The sequence below is a fragment of the Abrus precatorius genome, unplaced genomic scaffold, assembly GCF_003935025.1.
Source record: "Abrus precatorius isolate BTA unplaced genomic scaffold, Abrus_2018 Scaffold3, whole genome shotgun sequence".
In the NCBI taxonomy this organism is placed as follows: Eukaryota; Viridiplantae; Streptophyta; class Magnoliopsida; order Fabales; family Fabaceae; genus Abrus; species Abrus precatorius.
This window is the reverse complement of record NW_020874373.1, coordinates 35305524-35327229: the sequence shown is the minus strand read 5'-3', so window position 1 is coordinate 35327229 and position 21706 is coordinate 35305524. Positions and strand designations below refer to the sequence as shown.

Here is a 21706-nt window from a genome sequence, read left to right as displayed (position 1 = left end):
ATCAATGGGCATTCATCAAAAGGGAAAAATTTTCCCTCTTTTATGTGAAGTTAACTATATATTTAGAAGTCAAATTTATATTCATATTTGTACTTGTTCACATTTTCCATGGTTTGTATCTAAATCAAACAAAAACCTTATCTTCGTTGCTCCCTAAGCAATAACCAGTCTCTAGAGTGTTGTACATAGAGGATTTTTCAGTGTAGAGAAAAAAAAAAAAGTGTATCGTCCCTTGAACCAGCTTGTGTGGTGGCAATAAGAAACATCTCAATCTAGCTGGCACTATATTGAAACTACAATAGGTCTTGTAGAAGGTAAAGGATACATGCTAGTAGGAGTACACTAGCGTGCCACATAACACCCTATCTCTAACCTTTTTTTTTCCCTAACATATATCTCTCTATAATCTATATTTATATAGATTAATATGTGAAAATTGTTCCAGTGACACTTATAGAATTAAAGTGCTTTGTGTTTAACATGATGTGTTCTGGTTACATAATTTATAGCGAGTACTCAGAAATTGTTGTGGTGACGATGCTTTGAGACCAGAAGAGTGTTACAAAGGCATATTAATATACAATTCACCAAAAACATGCCTAGATAAAACCCTACAATCTGACACCTAATTACAACTTATACTTACACCAAATCTAGAATGATCTACAACAAATCATTGCAATGGGGTTCCAAAGCAGTCTATCTAGGCTAAACTAAGCTACTGTTTACAAATTAGAACAATACAAATAGCTTCTAACTAAGGAAATACATGGGGTTCAAGAACAAGACTTCATCAAACCCAAGTTGTAAAGAAACTTCTCAGAGCTTGACCGAAAGAGATTACACAGAGAGAATTTTCCACTCTCCTGGGATGGAGCTTTTGAGCAAACATCATCTTTTACTTGTAGTATGGTCAAGCCAATCTCTTTTCTAACTGCCTCAATTGTTTCACTCTTAACCGGATTTCCAGATACATCAGTAACATAGAAAACATTCATGGCTTGGGAACCCCTTGTTGTAACTTCAGCACGGTTGACTGAAAGACCATTTTCTCTAAAGATGCGAGTTACATCAGATAAAAGACCAACCCTGTCTTCACCACATAGTTCTAGCTTTATGCCCTGTAAAATCAAATACAAAATCTTGGTTACATTTCACTTATAAAATTTGGCAAGAACTTGTGAATGAGCATCTAAATTATTTGTTGTAGTACCTCAGAAGTTCGTCTCCTAATAGCAGCCTCCAAGCAGTGAATCACTCTCTGCCTTTCTGCCTCAGAACTGATAGGACTTCCATCCACATGCCTTATATAGTATTCCTGAAAAACAAGGAAACAAAACATGTTAGTGATGAATTCCAACAGCAACCAAAGACAAGTTGATACAAAGGAGTTGAAATGAAAGAATAGGCTTTTCCACTCAAGTAAACAAGACATGACATGTAAGTATGTAACCAAGTATGATTATCATTCAAACAAAGGTATGATGTACAAGTACTAACATGATGTCTATTCCAAGAAGATGTTCAATAACAAACCTGACATGCCTCTGGTCCTTCAGCAATGACAGTGCCATGGAACACAACATACTGCATGTCTGTGAGTGTGCACACAGTATCAAACAATAACTTTGGTCTGTCTGGACACCTCAAGTTCACAACAGTATATCCCTTATCTGTGCAATCATCAACAGTTACAAGGAGCTTGCTTCTGTCACTTGTTGACCCAAAATCCCCATCATTCATGTCATAATCACGATCGGCATACATCAACTGATGCAGCCTCCTTTCCTTGTGAGTAGAACCAACAGAAACAGCAGTGTTGGCACTCTTCTTATCTATGTCTCCATTGAGTACATACAGTAGAAGCTGCTTAATCTTCGCAAGGCGATCAGGATTGTCGATGGACAATCCTGTCGCCTCATCCGTTATGTAAACAACAGATGCCATTCTTGAATTGTGAGTCCACACTTCTGCAGCTACCACATTGCATTTGAGGTCTGCAAGAACAGCAAAAACTTCTGAAAGCAATCCTGGCCTGTCTCTACCAGTTAATTCAATGGTCGTATGTTCAGCTGCAGCTTGAACCCCAACAGACCTTCTCAAAGATCGAAAACTACGGGCTCTCGGACCCAGTGACTGCAACAAGCAAAAGGAATTTTCAGTATGAACTGAGTAATTCAAATGGCTCCATAGAGAAATGACATGCAAGAGCAAAATTGCTGATTCAGGTTTGAGAACAATTTGTCCTTATTGTCTGGTTCTTTTACAGTCTAGTTTTTTATTTGATTTGTTGAAAAGAAAGATCATAAACAGAATCATGCATTGCTTTCTTGGAGTTATATGCAGACTAAGCAATCACTTTTTCAATTTCACTGTTTACTCCTTTTTCCCATGTTTTGAATTCTTATTTCATTCAATATATAAACGACAAATAGTTGACCAGCATATATTCAAGGTCATGAATTCACACCACCATAGGCAGAAAACTGAACAATTGAGCAGGATAAAGGCATTATCTGAGCATGGATTTAAGAAACTATATAATAACTCTTTACTAGACGTTGTCATTAGGGGGAACAAAAAGAAAATATCAAGAAATTCAATCTTAATTTCAATACCAAAATCATATTATATAAACTAAAACAAGCATAAAGAAAGTCGAAATAAAAATGGTTTCAGATTAGTTTTGCAGATCTACCTGCTGAATGCGGTCAGCTACATCATCTTGAAGAAACTTCTTCCCATTTTGATCCGTAACATGAAAAACTGGACAGTGAAGAAAAAAAAAGTACAAAACAAGATTAGAAGAACTTAAACAAATGTTTAGCAAAACCACAGTGTTCACATAAATAGATGGAAAATTGAGAATTGTGAAATGTACCGTACCATCCATGAACCATTCCCCATCAGAGGAAATGTAAGCTCTTCTGACAATGAGATTCATATCAGTAAGAACCTGAACGACTTCCAACAAGCTTCCACGCCTGTTTGCACTATCAACCTGCAAAATCCACGAAAAATTGGCAACACAAAAGACCCTTTTGCAATGCGGAAAAGATGAGACTCAATTTGGCACCTTTATCACAGTGGCTGTTCTGCTCGAAATGTTATCCACAGTGACTCTGCATAGCAGAAAAAAACAATGAACAAATGAGACATTGAGTTCCATAACAAGACACGAAAATTACGAAGGAGCAAGAACAAAATGGTTGAAAGTTGTGACCTTGGAGGATTCATTCGAATAACAAGCTTCTCGAATTCATCATCGAGAGGGAGAGGAGATGACCAACAATCCATGGTGGTGTGGTGTGGTTGAGACAGAACAGAGCAGAACAGAACAGAACAGAACAGAGTGAGGAGTGGTTTGGTTTGGTTTAGATAACGGAGAGTGAATGAGTGAGTGAGTGAGAAAGTGTTTGGTTTTTGGGGTGTGAGTTTGATTTGATTCGTGTGTCTGGTTGTTGGACTTTCCTTGTACCTTCGGAATTGGGATGTGTGTTGTGTTTGGGGCTTTGGAATGTGGTTGGGTCATCCATTGGTGGGGTGGCTCCGAAGCTGGACCAACACCTAAACCAAATTACACACACCAATCAATTTTATTATCAGATTTAATTATCCTTAAATGTTTAATTGCTCACTAATGAAACATTCATGTCTATCCAAAAATATTATTTCTTGATTAAAACTAGTGATGATTTGTTTAATAATTTTATAATTTAGTGTAGGTTTAAATACGGTTTTAATTTATATATATATAATATTTTTTATTTGGTCTCCTTTTTAATTCTTTTCAATCTAAACCCTTAAAATTTGTTCTTTATTTTTATTGGGGCTATTTGTTAATCTGTTCCAATATTTACTTTTGTAACATTTAAGTTGATTGGTAATTTGAATGGAATATGACATAAAAAAATATTTTATTTTTCATATTTTTAATGACATTTAAAGTTATAAAATTAAGATATAAAATTATAAAAAATATAAATATCACATTAGTTTTTACCAGAAAAAAGTCATATTATTACTCACATTAATTTTATGCTATATTATATGAATCAAATCAGATATTACATAAATAAAAAATAAAAATAAGGAATAAATAAAAGTTACAATTTAAAAAGAATTAAAATCTTATTTAAACTATATAGAAGGCATATATTCTAGTGATATCTTAATCATTGTTTTTCTAATTATCACCTATGAGCTTGTATATTTGAAAGTGAAAGTTCAGATGCACATTTTTCAAGATACTAAGAATAAAGGTGTGGTTCTAACACAACACTAAACAAGTTTATATTTGTAGATTTAAAAAGAGAGAAATTGAATATTTTGATATGAGAAATTGGTATATGAAAGATGATGAATGAAAAAGAGTAAAATATGGTAATTTGGTTGGAGGTGAAACATCTGAATGTTGGAGTGAATGATAACAAAGTGGTATGAATGAGCTGGCATTTATACTCTGTTCTTCAATAAACCATTTATGAATGAGTTGGCATCCACACTCAAACACTGAAACGTGTATCTGCCTTCAATTCTATTCTAAACCCTCTTTTGGGATTTTCTTTCATTCTTTTATTTTCAATGCCATGCTTTTATTATTCATTTCTACTTCTTAATAACATTTTTATTTGCATTTATGATGTTTAATCATTTAAAATACTTTTTTAAAATTGCAAAAAATTAAAAATTCTTTAAGGATATTCATTTTAAGGTGTATTAATACTCCCAAAAAAAAAAGAGCATATGATCATGTTCTAGTGAATAGTTACATATACCTAATGTCCCTTTAAAAACTACTTACAATTTACAAAATGAGTTGGCATGTGGATGCATGTGTTTTGGTTTTTATAAAAGACAAAATTTATGGTATTTTTGTGTCATAGGTATTGTCTATTAATTAAAATTATATTTAATGTTATTGTAGGTTATTAAATAAACTCTATAAAAATTATTTAAAAAATAAATTTTATTCTCAATTTACTAACCCAATTTCTTGATAGAGTAATATGAAACACCAAAAACCTCATGCACAGCCACTAGCATGCAAGATTAAATACTATTTGAGTGGCCAATAATAAAGTGGTTTGAATGGTGTGCTTGTTGAAGAATGAACCGACAACATAAAAACCCTAAAAATGAATTAACCCACATGAATATAAATATGGATTGAAAGCTATTAAAGCTTCTAAACAAAGGTGGGCTGAGAATAATTTCTTTCCCTATTGAGTATTCATGAATGACTATGGTACTGAAAAAATAAGAGAAAAAAATGAACTTAAGTTACCATCATACCCCTTAACAAAATGTGAAGTATATGGTCAATCCAAGGTTAAGATCTTAAATAGTTTTTACTTATTTTAATAATTGGTTTACAAAGATTTATAATAGAACACTCTAAAATTTTGCATAATTTTATTTAAAATTTTTGATATGCATGATGAAATAAGAAAAAGTTAAAGCAAAAATGTCTTAATGTGAGAGTGGACCATAACATGCTCCTTTTGAAAGAATGACTTGGCACTGTATGGTGGATGCGCGTTGTATGTTTATGTTTGTGTGTTTCTCTTACCCTTTGTCTTATCTCTATCGCATAAACAGGTATATATGGTTATTTAATAATTTAAAATAAATTCTCAAAAATTAAAAAATTCATGCTTATAAAAAATGAATGTAAAAAATAATAAATTAAAATAAAAAAATAAAAATCCATACTGCATACTATCTCTCATGCATTCTACAAAGATTTGATTATTTTTTATTATGATGGTTATTTTTTTTATAAAAATTAATTTATTTAATGTATATAAATTGGAAAGGGATCTTCTTATATTAGTGTAAATCTAAAAAAATTTATATTGGATCTGAGTCTTTCATTTAACTTACATCTAGCACTCAGTGAAATAATAAATTATAACTCGTTAGATATAAGTTGAATAAAAAACTCAAATTAAATGTAAAAATTTTTAAACTTATACTGATACAAAAAGATTTTTTTACAAAATAATTTTATAATTAACTTAAAAATTTATTTAAACTGTAGTTTTAAAGATGAAGCATAATGGAGGGGGCTGCAAAATCCTGGCTGTGTGGCAAAGTGGTGTTTATATATTTGATCCAGTGGCCATAAGATTGTCTGTTAAATCAATTAATTAAAGAATCTCTCCCTTTTCATCCATATGTTTCTTTTCTTTATCTCCTTCAATGTCCTCTATTAAATCATTGTTTAAAATAATTATAATATACTTTATTTTATAAATATGAATAGTATATAGTAAAATAATTAATTTTTAAAATATATTTTATTTCAAAATAAAACTTTATTATATTGTATAAAAGATCTTTTAAATTAAATGTCAACAATTAATGTATTTTAATAATTATACATTTTTAAAAATTAAGAAAAAAATCTAAATTTAAAAAAATAAAGATAATTTTTATAAATATAAAAATATGTGTTCAAAAAATTAAATAAAAATGAGTACAAATAAAAATATAAAAAAACCATAATTTACTTATATTTTTAAATTTTATTTTTTAAATATACACATAACGTATTATAAAAAAATAATAGCTTCACTTTTTAGATAATTGATTCATTTCCATATATCTGATACGGAGGTTTGATTGTTCTAAAATAAATTTATAATAAATAAATATAAATATATATATATATATATATCAATAAGTTAAGGTATAATTAACTTTTAATCAGTTATATAAATTTGTTTCTGGCACTATTTGATGAGATTTTTAATTATTTTTTACATTTTTATTTACTATAATGTTTTCTCATATTTTTTAAATTAAGACAAAATAAAAATAAAAATATCGCCAACTTGACAGTGTTGCGAGCTGTCTTTGTCGAACTAAAGTGTATGCAGAATAAATTTAATAACTTAACACTTTTTTATTAGTTTATGTAAATGAAAATACAGATAGTACCAAATAAGTAAAATAATAAAAATCACCTCAATTTGAACTTAATATAAGGCTAAAATTATGTCTTATAACTATAATAATAATAATTATTTTATATTTATTTTTATTATCTTTTCTTTATTATTATTATTATTTTATTTTTATTTCTAATTTATTTTTTCTTTACCTATTTGACACCCTAAAATAAGATATAAAAAAATAAATTTTAAAAATTACATAATTTCTCTTTTTTATTTTCTCTCAGAATTTTTTCACGTAATATAATTTCCAAGATTAAATTTTTGAATTAGTTTTCAAAATTATATAAATTGTACTTTTTAATCTTTAAAATTAAAAAGTTACAAATCATAAATTTTGCAAAATATTTTTTTAATTTTAGCATAAAATAATAAAAAATAAAAATATATTAATTATAAAATCCAACTTATGTGGTATAAAAAAATAAAAATAATAATGTGGCAGACAGAGTACTGACATGTACGGTTAGTAAGTGAATTGCCACATCATTATTTGCTTTTTGTCTCTCTTCACTTTTGTCTGTCTCATCCAAACATAGTAGAGTCACACGAACCCTCCACACGTGTCTGCCAAAGATATTTTTCTCCAAATGACTTCAATTTGCTTTAACTCCCACTTGAGACAATGGGTCTATATTTATACCATGCTTTCAACATGTACATTAATTGTAAGATCATGCTTGAAAAACTAAACATGGATTAAAATTTGTGCTACATATTTCATAATTTTATGCTAAAATTGATTTAATAACAATTATACTGTCCAAATATAATATCCTCTTATTATTAATTTAACAATAATTACATACTCATTAACAATTACGCGTATAAAAGTGTTTTTTATTAACATTATCCAAATAATATTCAAAATTACTTTTCACAGATGTTTTTACACCTTTTTTCTTTTACTTTCCAAATAGGTATAATAGCCAAAACAATTATTACAAGTTCTTGAATGCATATTTCATCAGTCCAGACAATCTTTAAAAATGGTTTATCCTCAAAGAGACTAATCTGACTTTCTCAGGTGTTTAGATTAACATTAAATCTTCTTAAACATAAATTAATTTTAAGGTTACAAGCTATAACTTTCATGAACATAGCGTGATTTTTCACTGTTCGAACACTTATATTTCGCTTGGCAGAAATTATGTATCGCACTTCATATCGTAAATAAAAGTGTTCCACATTAGTAATATGCATGACTCCTGCTAGTTACATGTAACACAATTCAATGATATTCTATAATGTAGTGACTGAATTAAAGTAAACTCTTTTTATAATAGTACAATACCTTCAATTGGACTGATTACAAGTGAGTATGACTGATTCATACCAACTTTGTAACTCTCTTCATATTTCCCATTTTGTAGCAAAATGCAATAAGCATATAAATTCAAAATCAAAATACATTATCTAACTAAATTGATTGGCATTTGGCCAACTATAGGAAACATCTTCTCCATTCAAACCGTCCCAATCCCACCTCTCAAATAGCAACAAAAACTCTAAAAAATGCATTATGATCTACGTGCTTTATTACTCTACTTTGAAATTTGATGCAATATTGCTTTACATGATTTCGTGTGCGCCTAGTACCTGTCTTCTCACCAAGGATGTAACCATGCCAATAGTATGATGAAAAAGACCTGCCACTCCAACAAGAAACCACAAAACTAGCATGGCTAACATCCGAGGCTGATCACAATTGTAACATGTGAGGGTTATTGGTCTATGTCAGTCCCAAGGTCACCCCACCGTACGTTGTATCTGGCTGCAAGATAGTGAGCACCAACAGGACCTCTACTACCATAAGGATAGTACTCTGGAATTATCTTTTTGTCTTCTAGCTCATTCAGTACAGGTGTAAAGAGTGACCAAGCAGCATCCAGTTCATCACTACGTATAAAGAGTCTTCTTTCTCCTTCAATGGCATCCAGAAGTAGCCTCTCATAAGCATCTGGAATCTCCTTTGAATATCTGAAATACACATGAAAATTTTAGCTTAAGTGATCACATAATATGTCATTTACAAATGGGGGTGGTGGCGGGAGCGGTTTTACTATCGGTCAATTAGCCAAACTTCATTTATGGAACAAGAAAGAACCGGCATTTATGGAGTGCAAACAAGCCACAACAATTATATGGGCATTTAATCAATGCCATTGTGCCACCAGTTTAACAAAGGTTCTCTAAGGTGAATTTCCATCTAATGTGCAATGTATTTCAGGGACCCCACAAAGTTGATTTTGAGTGAAAAAAATACCTTGCTGCATAGTGAAGATTTAGATTACTGCGGTCCAACTTCATTCCCAGACCAGGTACTTTGTTGTTTATCTTCAAATAAATAGCTTCATCAGGCTGAACTCTTATAACAAGTTCATTTGTAGCTCGATCAAGATCAGTCCCAAAATTTCGGTTGTACAAATTGCCTGGCACATGCCTGAACTGTACCCGTATCTCAGCTCTGAACCCAAAACAAAACACCAGTTAAATATATCTGTTGGGAAGGGGGGGGGGGGGGGGGAATGATCTAGAAATATAAATCAAAGGTGGCATTAAACCAACACAAGATATAAATGCGAAAAAAAAATTTCATCCAAACTTGCCTCTTGTTGTGTAATGCTTTCCCAGCCTTCATCAGAAAAGGTACTCCATCCCATCTTGCATTATCTATGAAGAGGGCAGCTGCAGCAAATGTTGGAGTTAAACTGTCTTTTGGTACAGTTTTGTCATCGACATAGGCTGGATATGTAACGCCTCCTCTTGTGTGGCTCTTATACTGACCTATAACCACATCCTCAAGTTGCAGGGGTCTCATTGAACGAAGAACTTTGACCTGAAAATCATTAAGTAATTGAAATTCTGGTAAAGAAAAAAATCACAATTATTTAAAACAACTTCATTCACGGTATATAACCATGTCAGACCTTTTCATTTCTAATATCCTCCGCATCCAAACTAACAGGGGTTTCCATAGCAAAGAGGGCTAATATCTGAAGTAAATGATTCTGCATAATGTCTCGTATTATGCCATAATGGTCAAAGTACCTACACGTGGTATAAATATGAAAACGGATAAGAATCCCCATTATAAGAACAGAAAGTGTGGAAGCTACTAAGGAAGAAAGGTTACCCGCCACGTCCTTCAGTGCCAAAATCTTCTGAGAATATCAACTGTACATTTCTTATATACTGCCTCGACCATAACGGTTCGAAAATGAGATTTGAGAATCGGAGAACAGAAAGATTTTCCACAAGCTCTTTTCCAAGATAGTGGTCGATCCTGCATAATACTTCTCATTTTATAAAATGTACTTTACAATCTTAAAATTGCAGAAGATTAGTTTTAGTTGGAAAACCTGAAAATTTGATCTTCTGTCAGATACTGCTTGAGTGATTTTGTTAATGCAGCTGAAGAATCTGAATCACGACCAAAAGGCTTTTCAACAATGACCCTGGTCCATCCATTACCAGAAGAAGCTGACAAGCTTGCACATTTTACAGCATCTATGAATATATTAGGAGGAATTGAAAGATAAAACAGGCGATTAGAAGTTCTCCCACCCTACAAAAACAATTTTTCTATTCAATCAGAATGGTTATAAAATGCTCACATTAGTTTCAATTATTCAAAGAAGAAAAAGAAACAAGAGTAAGTTCCTTCATTCATACTATATATTGATTTTCTTTTCAATTGAAGATTTGTATTTCTTTTCCACTAGTAAAATACTACTATCTCAGAAAACTATATTTAGGAGACAGTGCGTGCTTTTTACAGGAGGCATCAAGCAGAAAACTAAAACATATTGCTGGGTTTAGGATCCAAACCCTGCATGTAGGTGACCTAATGTTTAAAACTACATTCAAAGGTCTTACTACTTTACAAGGACCAGCCCCAAATGCAAGGCGTGATAGAAGACAGCATAAAAGTTTTATTCATGAATAACAGGAGAAATCCTTCAGCAACACTTTAATACAGCAACAATTCCATCACTATCCATTAAAAATACTGTTTATGCAGAGCCTATAAAAGTTTATAGAACCCAAATTTATCTTTCTGTTTAAAGATAGATTCTTAATCAGATTATTGTTTTCACTGTTATATTAGTCAAGAGAGTACATTTGCTTCATGATCCACGCATTATTAGCTTGCAAACTCCACCTAACTTGGTTTGAAATTATGCTCACTACAAGGAAGCATACTTTCATAGCAAAAATATAAAATCAAGAAGGAATCTGAACTATAGTAAGTTATAGATTACAGACATATAAGCTTATCCCTTTCTCAATTACCTCATGTCCCTTCAGCTTTTTGTCTAGTGCTGCAAAGTTTTCCTGAGAATCATATTGTCCAGAATGGTAGAAACATCTTTTAAGAAATTGCTCCATCTTTTCACTACAGTTCTCTCTGAAATTCCACATGAGTTTTGAAGCGTTAAATATATCACCTAAGCATAATAAATCATATCAACTCAAATTATATCATTAGCAACATAAATGGCATTGACACCAACCCCAACAAAAGCAAGCATCATCATCTAAACCCCATGAGACTGTAGCCTCTAACACGTTGGAGATATAATAATTACCTCTTATCAATTCTACAAGTGAGGGTCTTGCTAACCATAATTCTCAATTCTGCATCAGTCATCTTACTCCGCGCATAACCATAGATGGTGAAATGCTGCCATAAACCAAACCATTAGTTCAATCCAAAGCATACAGATAGAACCGAAACTTCCAAAATAGACGAACAAATAACAACACTATCCACCAAAAATCCAACCTTAGGGAGACAATCCTCATAGTAAAGCGCAAAGAGGGCCGGAAAAATCTTCTTCTTAGCAAGGTCTCCAGAGGCTCCAACAACAGTAATACTAACACTGGACTCATTTCCATCCTTTTCAAAACTTACTTCACCTTGAGACTCTTCCGGAGTCGTAACAGACAACAATTCAGCTTTCAACTGCTTATGAGAAGTGCCATTTTCAACAGGTGTAACAGCAGCTTCTACTGTACCTACATTCACATGCCATCTGCACATAACTAAGGACTTTCCAAACCATATATTATAACACAAACACACATTCCCTGCGCTCAAATTTCTCCCTAACACATAACAAAACTTCCACACTCCAAAAACAGAATTTCATGCATAATATAGCATTTATGAAGTGCCCTTCAACAAAGATTCAAAATTGAAATGAAATGAACAAAAGGGTATGAAAAAAGACAAAGAAAAAGGAAAAACCTTCTTGTTGCTGGGTGAGTACAGGAGTCTGATGCGATTGGGGTTGAGATTTCAGAGAAACCTTGGCAGCGAGAAAACGCTGAGAGAAGGTCACGCGTTGAAGATAAGCAAGATTAGACGACAAAGGACACGGTTGCGAGGAGGAGGAAGAAGAGGGTGAAGATGCGAATGAATGACAATGCGTTGAGTAAAGCGTGGCCATGCGTTTCTTTTAAGAAGCAAAAGGAAATGGGAATAAAGGAAACGGGTGAACGAGAGAGAGAGAGAGAATGGGTAATAAGAAGAGAAGAGAAGGGAAAGCAGTGAGTTCGGAGAGAACGAGGAAAAGATTAGAAGGCCCTTGAGATCTCCGAAGGGCTGCTTGTCCCTTTCCCTTGCTTGATGGTAGAGGACAATACGTTGTTTGATTCCTCCGATTTATTAGGTATTTTTTTTTGTTTACTTGGCCCCAAACCAAAAACATGTTAGGTTTGCTAATTCAGTTTTGCTTTTGCATTGCACCTAACCTAATAGTTCTCCATTTTATTCACCATTTCTAGTTCTTTATTATTTATTTTTTTTAAAACTCGTATTGCATCCATTAACATTGGTTTTAATGAACGTACCACACATGTTAAAATGGGTCAGCATATTAATGATTAATATGTATTCTTTTTTTCACGGGTTATCTTTTTTGGGTTATATCTCGATGAGGTGATATTTGGATTCAGTTTTTCGAACTTTAATTAATTTACTGTGTTGTATACTTGTATGGCTAAAAATAAATTACCGTGTTAGGATTTAACAAGGACGATTTAGAAGGAAAAAAGTTGTATTGTTTATTACTATTGGAAAAAGCAGATAATTAGTATAGTGCTTTATTACTATTATTTTTTCACTTGTTAAAGAATATTTACATTAGAGCATGGATGAATAGTTTAAGTTACATATGCTTACTGTTTTTTCTTTTTTTGAAAAAAAAAATAAGAGGTCACCTTTTTAACTTCCAAGTTCTTATAAATATAAAAATGTAAATGAAAAGTAGGTTAGATCATTACTTAAAGACCTATATCTTAACTCGTTAAGTCATTCACTTACTAATTGCATGATTGGTAGAGTTTTTTTTTTTTTTAATAAAAAATTGTTTATTATTTAAATTGTTTATTTTTGTCTATTTTAAAATTTAATTATACACATTCTCTTCTATAATATATATCTATATATACATATAGATAGATATATATATATATATATATATATATATATATATATCAAATTTTAAATTTTTAGATAATTTATATATTCACAAATAATTTTCAAAATTTATCATGATGTTATGTGCTTTCCGTGCGTAATTAGAGCTTCCCAAGTGTTTTCTGAGACCCTTTCCGAAAATAGCCATTTCGAATAAAAACTTACTGAAATTGCAACAGAATAATTGATTATTCACAAACTGAAACAGCGACAGAAACACGTTTCAGAAGCGTAAAAGGAACAAGCTGCTCGCAGTTACCATTTAGCCACTGGACAGAGGAAACTGATAACATGTGACGTTTTGGAATGCAGGGTAAAATGACACGTGCAGAAGCCCAGAAAAGAAGCCACTTCATTAATGTGACGAAATCCACTGAGATACAATTCTTCCAATTTGAACAACACACTACCTAGACGGTATAACCCTCTAATGAACTCAACAACAGGAACAACAAAACAGAAGCCGGTGAACTAATACAATAATACCCTAGGGTTGCTCAAACTGCAGGCAATGCCAAACCTGCTTGTCCAATGTCAAGAGAGTCAAAGATGATTGATTCTAAATGTCAGTAACAAAATAAACGCTACCCAATGAGGTTCAACCTTGGGACCAACACAAGAGTGAAGAATAGGGTGAACCACATTGCAGGCCAAACATTCTAAGAGTGGCCCATATAAATAGGGTGAAGAAATTCTAATTCTACTCAATCTCTACTCCACAAAATTGAAGGCCGGGAGACCTCACAGTACCACAGCAACCTTTTCTTGGGAAACAAAGGCTGAAGGTTGAGCAATCAGGGGCTCGTAGTGGTCAGCTCCAGCACCGCACCAACCTGTACGTTGAAAATTGCTTAGAAAATGACAAAAAATATTCAAGCCTTTCCAAATTTAAAAAGAAAAAACCAAGACAACAAAAATTATCTCAATTTACTGTTTGAATGGTTTTGAACCTTTCTCCAGAATGAAACGAATACTAATTTTAGAAAACATAACCTGACTGCAAAATAAACTGAAAGCTTGAGCAAAATTATATAAAATTTTGTTCACCGTTACCTGTTCCTTTCATGAAAAGGAAAAACGGAGGTTCAGTAATTTGGCTCCTTGGACGATGTGGAAGGAAGAAAACACAATTTTCTTCGTCAACCATAGCATCTGAACCATGCGCTTGCACCTGAAAAAGATGAACAATTTCATATGGAAGCATGATATAGAGATTACTTACAAATATGTGCAAAACTGAACGGCACAAAGAGATGAATTATGTATTTGCATTATTTTTCGTTTTTTTAAGATTCCAGATCAAATCATTGAACCGTCAATATACACGTAAATTTCAGGAGAACTTACATCAAATGACCGTATAAAAATGGGAAAACAAGAAACTTGGACTACCACCAAAGAATTCGAAATTATAAGGACTCGTAACAGTGAGACACATAAAGTCATAATCAAACCTAGAAGGAGCAGTATGAAATTTCACCAAACTACAATAACTTTACACTCACATAACAGACTGCATCACAGTGTACTACTTTATCAATGTACAAGTCTATCTGCAATTGCAGACCAAGGACTTCAACTTCATGCAGTGATTCATTTTTAGTGGTGGCTCTTTTGAATTTTGATCCCATCAATCCGCCAATTAGTTCCTGGAATTCAGTTGAACAAATCCCTAGATCTATAGAATATTATGACCTCTCAATAAACAAGTTCACTGAAAAATGGCATGCAGCAGCACAAAGAAAGTAAACTTACTAAACATTGCACTGCTGGTAGGAATGTAAAGAACAATAGGGATTCCATAAAGAATAAACTCCAAGTTTCCACCGAAGGCTCATGGATTTCTTACCACATATATCTCTCGCTTGAACTCTGTAGCAAGGCATTCAATTGCAATATCGTCGCCAAAAGCTGCAGCACGACCCTCTCTATTATCATCTACAGATAATAAACCCTCCTCAGTATATTGCAAAGTGATGATATCATATTCATCATCAGGAGAACCAGAGATCAACATGTATTTGGCCCAACTTGGACCATCATTCACGGGAATACATCTCTCTTTGTAAATAGACTCCGCCGCCGTTTCTCTTCAATCAAAAACAAGCAGATAGTAAAGAAAACAAGCAAAACCAAACGCAACAAACATCATTATGATGAAACTTTCATGCCCCATTCCAAAACTTCTGGAACCAAAATATGATCAAAACTTGTATCCGTCACAAACACCTCATTTTTTAGCAGGAAAAAAAAATGCAGTTCAGAAACAAATCAAAAAACAACTTTTATTCCTTAATTACTTTATTCTATACAATGGCAACAGTGAATCCACTAATGTAACGAACAATGTAAACTTCTACATCAATTTTTTCAAAACATTTCTCAAACCCTAAAAAAAGAAAAATACGAATCTACTAATGCAAAGTATCATGAAATGAAACAATTCAAACAAAGAACAACTCAGTCTTGCATTTCTTCCTTTCAATTCCAACAAATAGATTTCAGATTCTGCAAAATCCACGAATGAAAATTTTAAGCAATTCAAAACCAAAGAAATGAGAAAAGAAAAGAAAGAGCACAAGAGAAAGTAATCAATACCTTTGCATGCCGAGGTGAACGAGCTCGTCGATGGCCGAATCAAGAGCGAATCGATCCTCCTTCTTGGCCAACACCTTCACCTCCTGAACGACATGAATCCCCCACCCGTTCTTCAGATCCGGCGAGTACATGTGCCGAATCGCGTCGTCGATCGCTTCTCTCTCCTCAAAACTCGCAGATCCGAGATCCTCAAGGAACCTCGCCACCGTCCTCCGCCTCAGCTCGCGCGCGTCCACGTCCTCGCCGCCCATCGCCTTCCGCGACGCAGTGAAGAGGCAGTTTCCGTCAGCGGAGACCTCACCGCCGTGAGAGAGGTGGAAGACGACGGATCTGAGACCGGAGGAGGACGGTGACGAGGAGGACGAGTCCTCCTCCTCCTCTGGTGGCTTCCAGAGCACTCCCTTGGCGTGGAGCCTCTGGAGATGGCGCCGCTGCGCCTCCTCCAATCCTACGACGTCTTCCCAGCCGCCGGAAAAGGTTGCACCAGCGACGTTCGCCGGAACGACGAGATCTACGGCTCCGATGGATTCGGATTTAGTATCCCGCCAAGGAAGCGCTGCCGGCGGCGAACCTTGAAATGGTTCGGCGACGGTGGTTGAATCGCATAGTAGCTTCCCCATTGTGATGAATGAACGAATGTGTGGTTAGCGTTTTCGTATTTTCTATTTTTCTTGTTATTTCGAGAAGAAAATTTTTGGTTGTTTCTTGTGTTCAATGGCGAAGTGTTGCAGAAGAGAGAGAGAGAGAGAGAGAAGGGATGAGAGAGAGTAGGGTTAACGGATAGATGGACGGAGCGGGAGAATTAGACACGTGGATGAATGTGAACGTTAACGTTATTATTCTGCGACTTTCTCCCCCAATAAATATTCAATATTCTATTAATATTTAATATTATTTTTCAATATACTGTTATAATTATTCATTTATGAGCTGGTATTAAAATCGGCATGTTAACGTTATTTTTTATAAATTTACAAATGAATATTAATAAATACCTTAATAATATTTTTAAAATTTAATCACAATTGTTGAAAATGTGTCATTACGAATAACACTAACTAAATAAAAATTATATTATTTGGTAAGTTTTAATAAGTTTTAATTGTTAATGTTATATTTAAAGTAGTATGTTAGAAAATATATTGTCATATTTTAATTTTAAAATACATATTTTTGTTATCAATGTATTAGTGAAGAAATTAAATATTTTCTTCATTTTTCTCAAAATGTTCGAAAAACGTTTTTTAAAATAAAATAATTATATTTAACAGACGATTTTACTTTTAAAAAAAATCAATAAGAAATAAAGAGAAAATAAGGAAATTATAATTTTAAAATATGTTTTTATATATTGGCCACAAAAAGTGGCTGTTGGGTGGCATAAAACAATCGAGGGAAATAAGAAAGTATGAAGGGCATATTCTGCGTTGGTGGTCCAGAGGAAAAGCGAATATTATTAATTTTAAAAAAAATCATCACTACAAATTTTTTAATATAATCTTTATTATTAATTTAAAATTATAAAAATAACATGAATTTCATTTTTAAATTAATATTTTTATAAATTTTAATTAATATTTAAAAGTGTGTTGAAAAATGTGTTATGTATTTTAAATTATTATTATTATTTGTGATTTCTAGAAGTATCCTATAGGATTCGGACAACTCATCTTTCTCTGGTTTACTTGGAATAAAATAATGCCATCACAACATATAAAATTAAAATTATCGCCAACTACTTTGTCTCCAGGTTATTGTTAATCTCTATAGCCTACACTTGCAATTTTATATTTTTTATTGATTTTACTTGGTGACTAATTTAATAGATAAATTAATTGAAACATATAAAAAATTGTGTAAAAATTATAAAAATAACAAACTGCTGATTAAATTAAAATATTTTTATTGTCAAACTTTGCGATCAAGGTGGGTATATTTAAACCCTTATTCATATATTTAAAGCCTAGTAATTTATAGTTTGTATGCATGTTTTGCTTTTTTTTTCCCCCTCTTTCAAAGGTATATTTAGAAGAGTTTATAAAACCAATTTATAATTTTTTTTAAGCTTGTTTTTTTTAATCAAAACTTTTTAGATTTTTTTTAATTTATTTTAAAAAATATATAATCAAAATTAAAACTTTAGGCGTAGTATAAAAAGGTTAAACAAACATTTAATTAAGTATGTTAATATTTTATGGATGAAAATTTATGATTGAATAAAATAATGGAAATTTATAAATTTATTTCAATGGCTTATTGTAATATTAAATATAAATATTTTTTGAAAATTTTAATTTTAATTGATAGATAATACTGAAAACATGTAAAAAATAACAATACATATATTTTATTTATCCGTTAGAATTGTTACTCTAAAACATCTCCCACCTCATTTAAGAGCCATTACACATTGTATTAATAACTGACTTATATATATATATAACTTGAAATTTTGTATATAGTTTATTGTATTAAAAATTAGGATAAACGTTTTAATTTTATTCTCAATTTTAATTTTTTATTGAATAAAATGAAACAGTATAAATATAATTGTATGGTAATTTTGATAATTTAAAAGAAATTATATTTGATGAGAATGGGAGCAAGTGATGCCAAGTGTTTCTAAAAAAATAAGGTAAGAAAAACTTAATAAAATAATAAGTATAAAAGTGAGAAAAAGATAATAAATTAATATTTTGAGTTTAAATATTATATGAAGCAGTGTTTGTAGAAAACACTACAAACTGGTGAAATAAGTTTTTTTTAACCAAACAACTCTATTTTGATAAAAAAAAAAAAGTTCTTAATTTATTCAAATATAAGTGAGAAGTTTTTTTTTTGTTACATGAGAAAATAAGGAAACAGAAACTACAATAAAATATAAGTTAGAAGTTGATTTGTTTATTTTTGTCAAAAACACTTCAATTTTTTTTAGAAATAAATATTATAAAGGTAATTTTTTTTATCTCTTTCAATATATTTTTCATGTATATAGTTAAAAATGTTTAAGAGACCCAACTGTCCCTCAACTATGTTAAAACTTATTTGTAATAAATGATAATATTTTATTCAATTAAATTAAATAATTTTATTACTTTATTGCAAATTAAAACTATTTATACCATTAAATCTGTTTAACTAAGTTTACTTTATAAATCAACAATTTTTTTAATATTAATATTTAAAAATAATTTTAAGTAACTGTAAGTAGCCATAATTAAACAAGTACTAAATATATCAAAATGGTGTTAATTAAACAAACTAAAATAACTTTTTTTTCCCTATTCAAGAGGTCTAAATCACCCAAAAGAAACTACCAAAAATTAGTGGATATCCTAATGCCAAGAGCATCAAAATAAAAAAGGAAGCAGGGTGAAAAGATCGCATCAAAATAAGAATTTGCAAGAAATTTTTAAGCTTAATTTATCTTAAATTATCATGACATTATTTCTAAACTAAGAAACAATTTCATTTCAAATTCATAAAATAAATAAATTTACAAATTATCCAGTCTTATTTTTTATTATTTTATTAATTATTCACAAGTTACTAACAAGATTATAAGATAAATTTTTATGCACATTAGTATAATTTTTTCAGTACCTTAAACCCTAAAGTAAAATTTATTTGCTAATTACTTTTATTAAAATAAACAATCATCTTTAAAAACTTGAAGTATCTAACAATAATTTTTAAACTTATAACTTATAAGAATGAAACTAAAATACTACATGAATAGTTACTAAACATGTTAGTTCAAAGATAAAAAGTAAGAACATATAAATATTTTTATAATTCTTATTCGATAAACTTTAAGCATTGTTATTTGATGAACTTTAAACTAAGTATCATAATTTACAAAGTTTTAATAGATAAAACTCACTCAATTTTTCAATTTCTCTCTATTTTCTAACAATTTTTTTATTTTTAATTTTTTTCCCTAAAACTTCAGTTTTTTGCTATTTTAAAAGAAATAACAGTTTTGATCACAAGAACTAAACTAACTCAACTATAATCAGATTAGTTTGGGTTGGATTACTTAAAATCACACCTGAACTGACCCAATTCATACTAAAGACTTTTAATTCATTTAGTCATATTTATTATCTAATTTCAAACCAATTCAATTAATTACACTCCTAACTAAAAATCACAAGTAAAAATAATAATAATTTAATGGAAAGGACCAAAAATTTAAAGGAGTAAAAATATGAATTGATATTTAATAAAAAAAAACTAAACGAGTCAAGTTTTAAATCAGATTAAAACATAAATAAATAAACTGTTTTAATCTTTTGAAAAACAGAAAAAGTGTTTTGAAATACTTTTTGGCCCATAGCTTTAGTCTATTGATAATCTCATAAGCTTAATTATTTTCCAACCTATATATCCCAAGAATCTTCTACCCCATCAAGGGGATTTTGTTTTTCGTTCTTTGATCTTTACAAATTCCAGAACAAGACAATTAACAAAAGAACACTTTGACGATATTTATATTTTACTATATATTCAAAACGCATAATAAAAATTTATATAATTGACAGCTTTCATTGATGGCAATAATGTGATAATCAAAAGCAATAATACTTTATAAACACCTATCAACTTCTCCCATTTTGGGTTTGTTTACCCATTATCTTTTGTATCATTATTGAAAGGAAATGGATGAGGATGATTGAGATTAAAAAAGAAGAAGAAGGTGAATGATTAAGTGAATAATTCAGCAAATAGTATAGGGTGATTAAATTTCAAAGAAAAGTCCTTCTTTATTATTAACTTTAGGATAAAAGTGAAGTAATTAAGTTTTATATCTCAAAGTCATGATTTGATTCATACCAAAAAATTATGACATGATAGGGGCTATCCTATGTTTTGAAACATTTCCTCAAACACACCCCAAACATAAACTTTTAGGCTTGACCATTCAATGTTCTAGCTTATAGGTTTTAGCTTTTAGGCTTGAACTCCTTATTTCATGTTGGTATTCACAACTGAAACTTATGTCACTGAACTGTAAAAATCAAAGTGTCTGCTTTGTTTAAATACCAATCACTTAACGCCACAGAACCTATAATTTTGTATTTTTTTTTTTTACTATCAAATTTTCTTTTTCTTTTATCTTATAGCATGAAGATATTTATCTATTAAATATCAAGTTAATAAGTTAGATAAACCAAACATAAACTTGATAATTTTGAATATTTAGCTAATGGCTTTGTTCTTGTCGACGTTTGCATAGAAAGCTTGTGTGCATTTTGTGGGAGGGAAAATAATTCAAGGGTATGATGGAACAATTTAATGATTTATTTATTTTTATATAATCTGGAAAATTTATCTTAGAATACTCTTTTGATTCTTGTTTCGGCACAACAGCAAATACAAAAGATATCAATACTTATTCTAAAATATTATGAAGTGTTTAGTATCATTCTTATGTTTTTATTACTATTTTTATTAAAAAAAGACTGTGAAAAGTGCTCTTTTTATTAATTTGATTAAGAAATAAAAAACATTTTAAACAAATTATTTAAATAAAATTTCAATAAATATTTAAGAGTAATAATAAGCACACCCAAAATATCAATGTAAGTTTTTTAATAAAACCTTTATTCATTATCTATCATGAAATTTCAACATGATAAAATCACGTTCAAATTATGTT

General features: G+C 30.8%; 3 protein-coding genes across 5 annotated transcripts; all 3 read right to left on the bottom strand.

The window, feature by feature from the left end:
* Positions 1–641: 641 nt before the first annotated feature.
* LOC113861968 (ACT domain-containing protein ACR4-like) lies at positions 642–3466 on the bottom strand. The gene is made up of 7 exons (XM_027495097.1): positions 3224–3466; positions 3077–3122; positions 2887–3001; positions 2699–2766; positions 1537–2136; positions 1214–1318; positions 642–1121 (listed from the first exon to the last, which is right to left on the bottom strand). The coding sequence occupies exons 1-7, from the start codon at positions 3295–3297 to the stop codon at positions 777–779; spliced, it is 1353 nt and encodes a 450-aa protein (XP_027350898.1). The 5' UTR covers positions 3298–3466; the 3' UTR covers positions 642–776.
* A 4664-nt stretch (positions 3467–8130) lies between these two features.
* On the bottom strand, positions 8131–12606 carry LOC113860895 (glucose-6-phosphate 1-dehydrogenase, chloroplastic). 2 transcript variants are annotated; one of them, XM_027493446.1, is made up of 10 exons: positions 12214–12605; positions 11749–11981; positions 11552–11646; positions 11256–11370; positions 10322–10527; positions 10096–10245; positions 9890–10010; positions 9569–9798; positions 9226–9426; positions 8131–8939 (listed from the first exon to the last, which is right to left on the bottom strand). In XM_027493446.1, the coding sequence occupies exons 1-10, from the start codon at positions 12413–12415 to the stop codon at positions 8684–8686; spliced, it is 1809 nt and encodes a 602-aa protein (XP_027349247.1). In that variant the 5' UTR covers positions 12416–12605; the 3' UTR covers positions 8131–8683. The 2 variants fall into 2 exon arrangements, with proteins under 2 accessions (XP_027349247.1, XP_027349246.1); XM_027493445.1 differs by having other exon boundaries at positions 8204–8939; positions 11749–12008; positions 12214–12606.
* Positions 10686–16824, bottom strand: LOC113860896. 2 transcript variants are annotated; one of them, XM_027493448.1, is made up of 4 exons: positions 16045–16824; positions 15296–15536; positions 14457–14617; positions 10686–10698 (listed from the first exon to the last, which is right to left on the bottom strand). In XM_027493448.1, the coding sequence occupies exons 1-3, from the start codon at positions 16662–16664 to the stop codon at positions 14474–14476; spliced, it is 1005 nt and encodes a 334-aa protein (XP_027349249.1). In that variant the 5' UTR covers positions 16665–16824; the 3' UTR covers positions 10686–10698; positions 14457–14473. The 2 variants fall into 2 exon arrangements, with proteins under 2 accessions (XP_027349249.1, XP_027349248.1); XM_027493447.1 differs by lacking the exon at positions 10686–10698 and adding an exon at positions 13789–14279 and having other exon boundaries at positions 14500–14617.
* Between the last annotated feature and the right edge of the window lie 4882 nt (positions 16825–21706).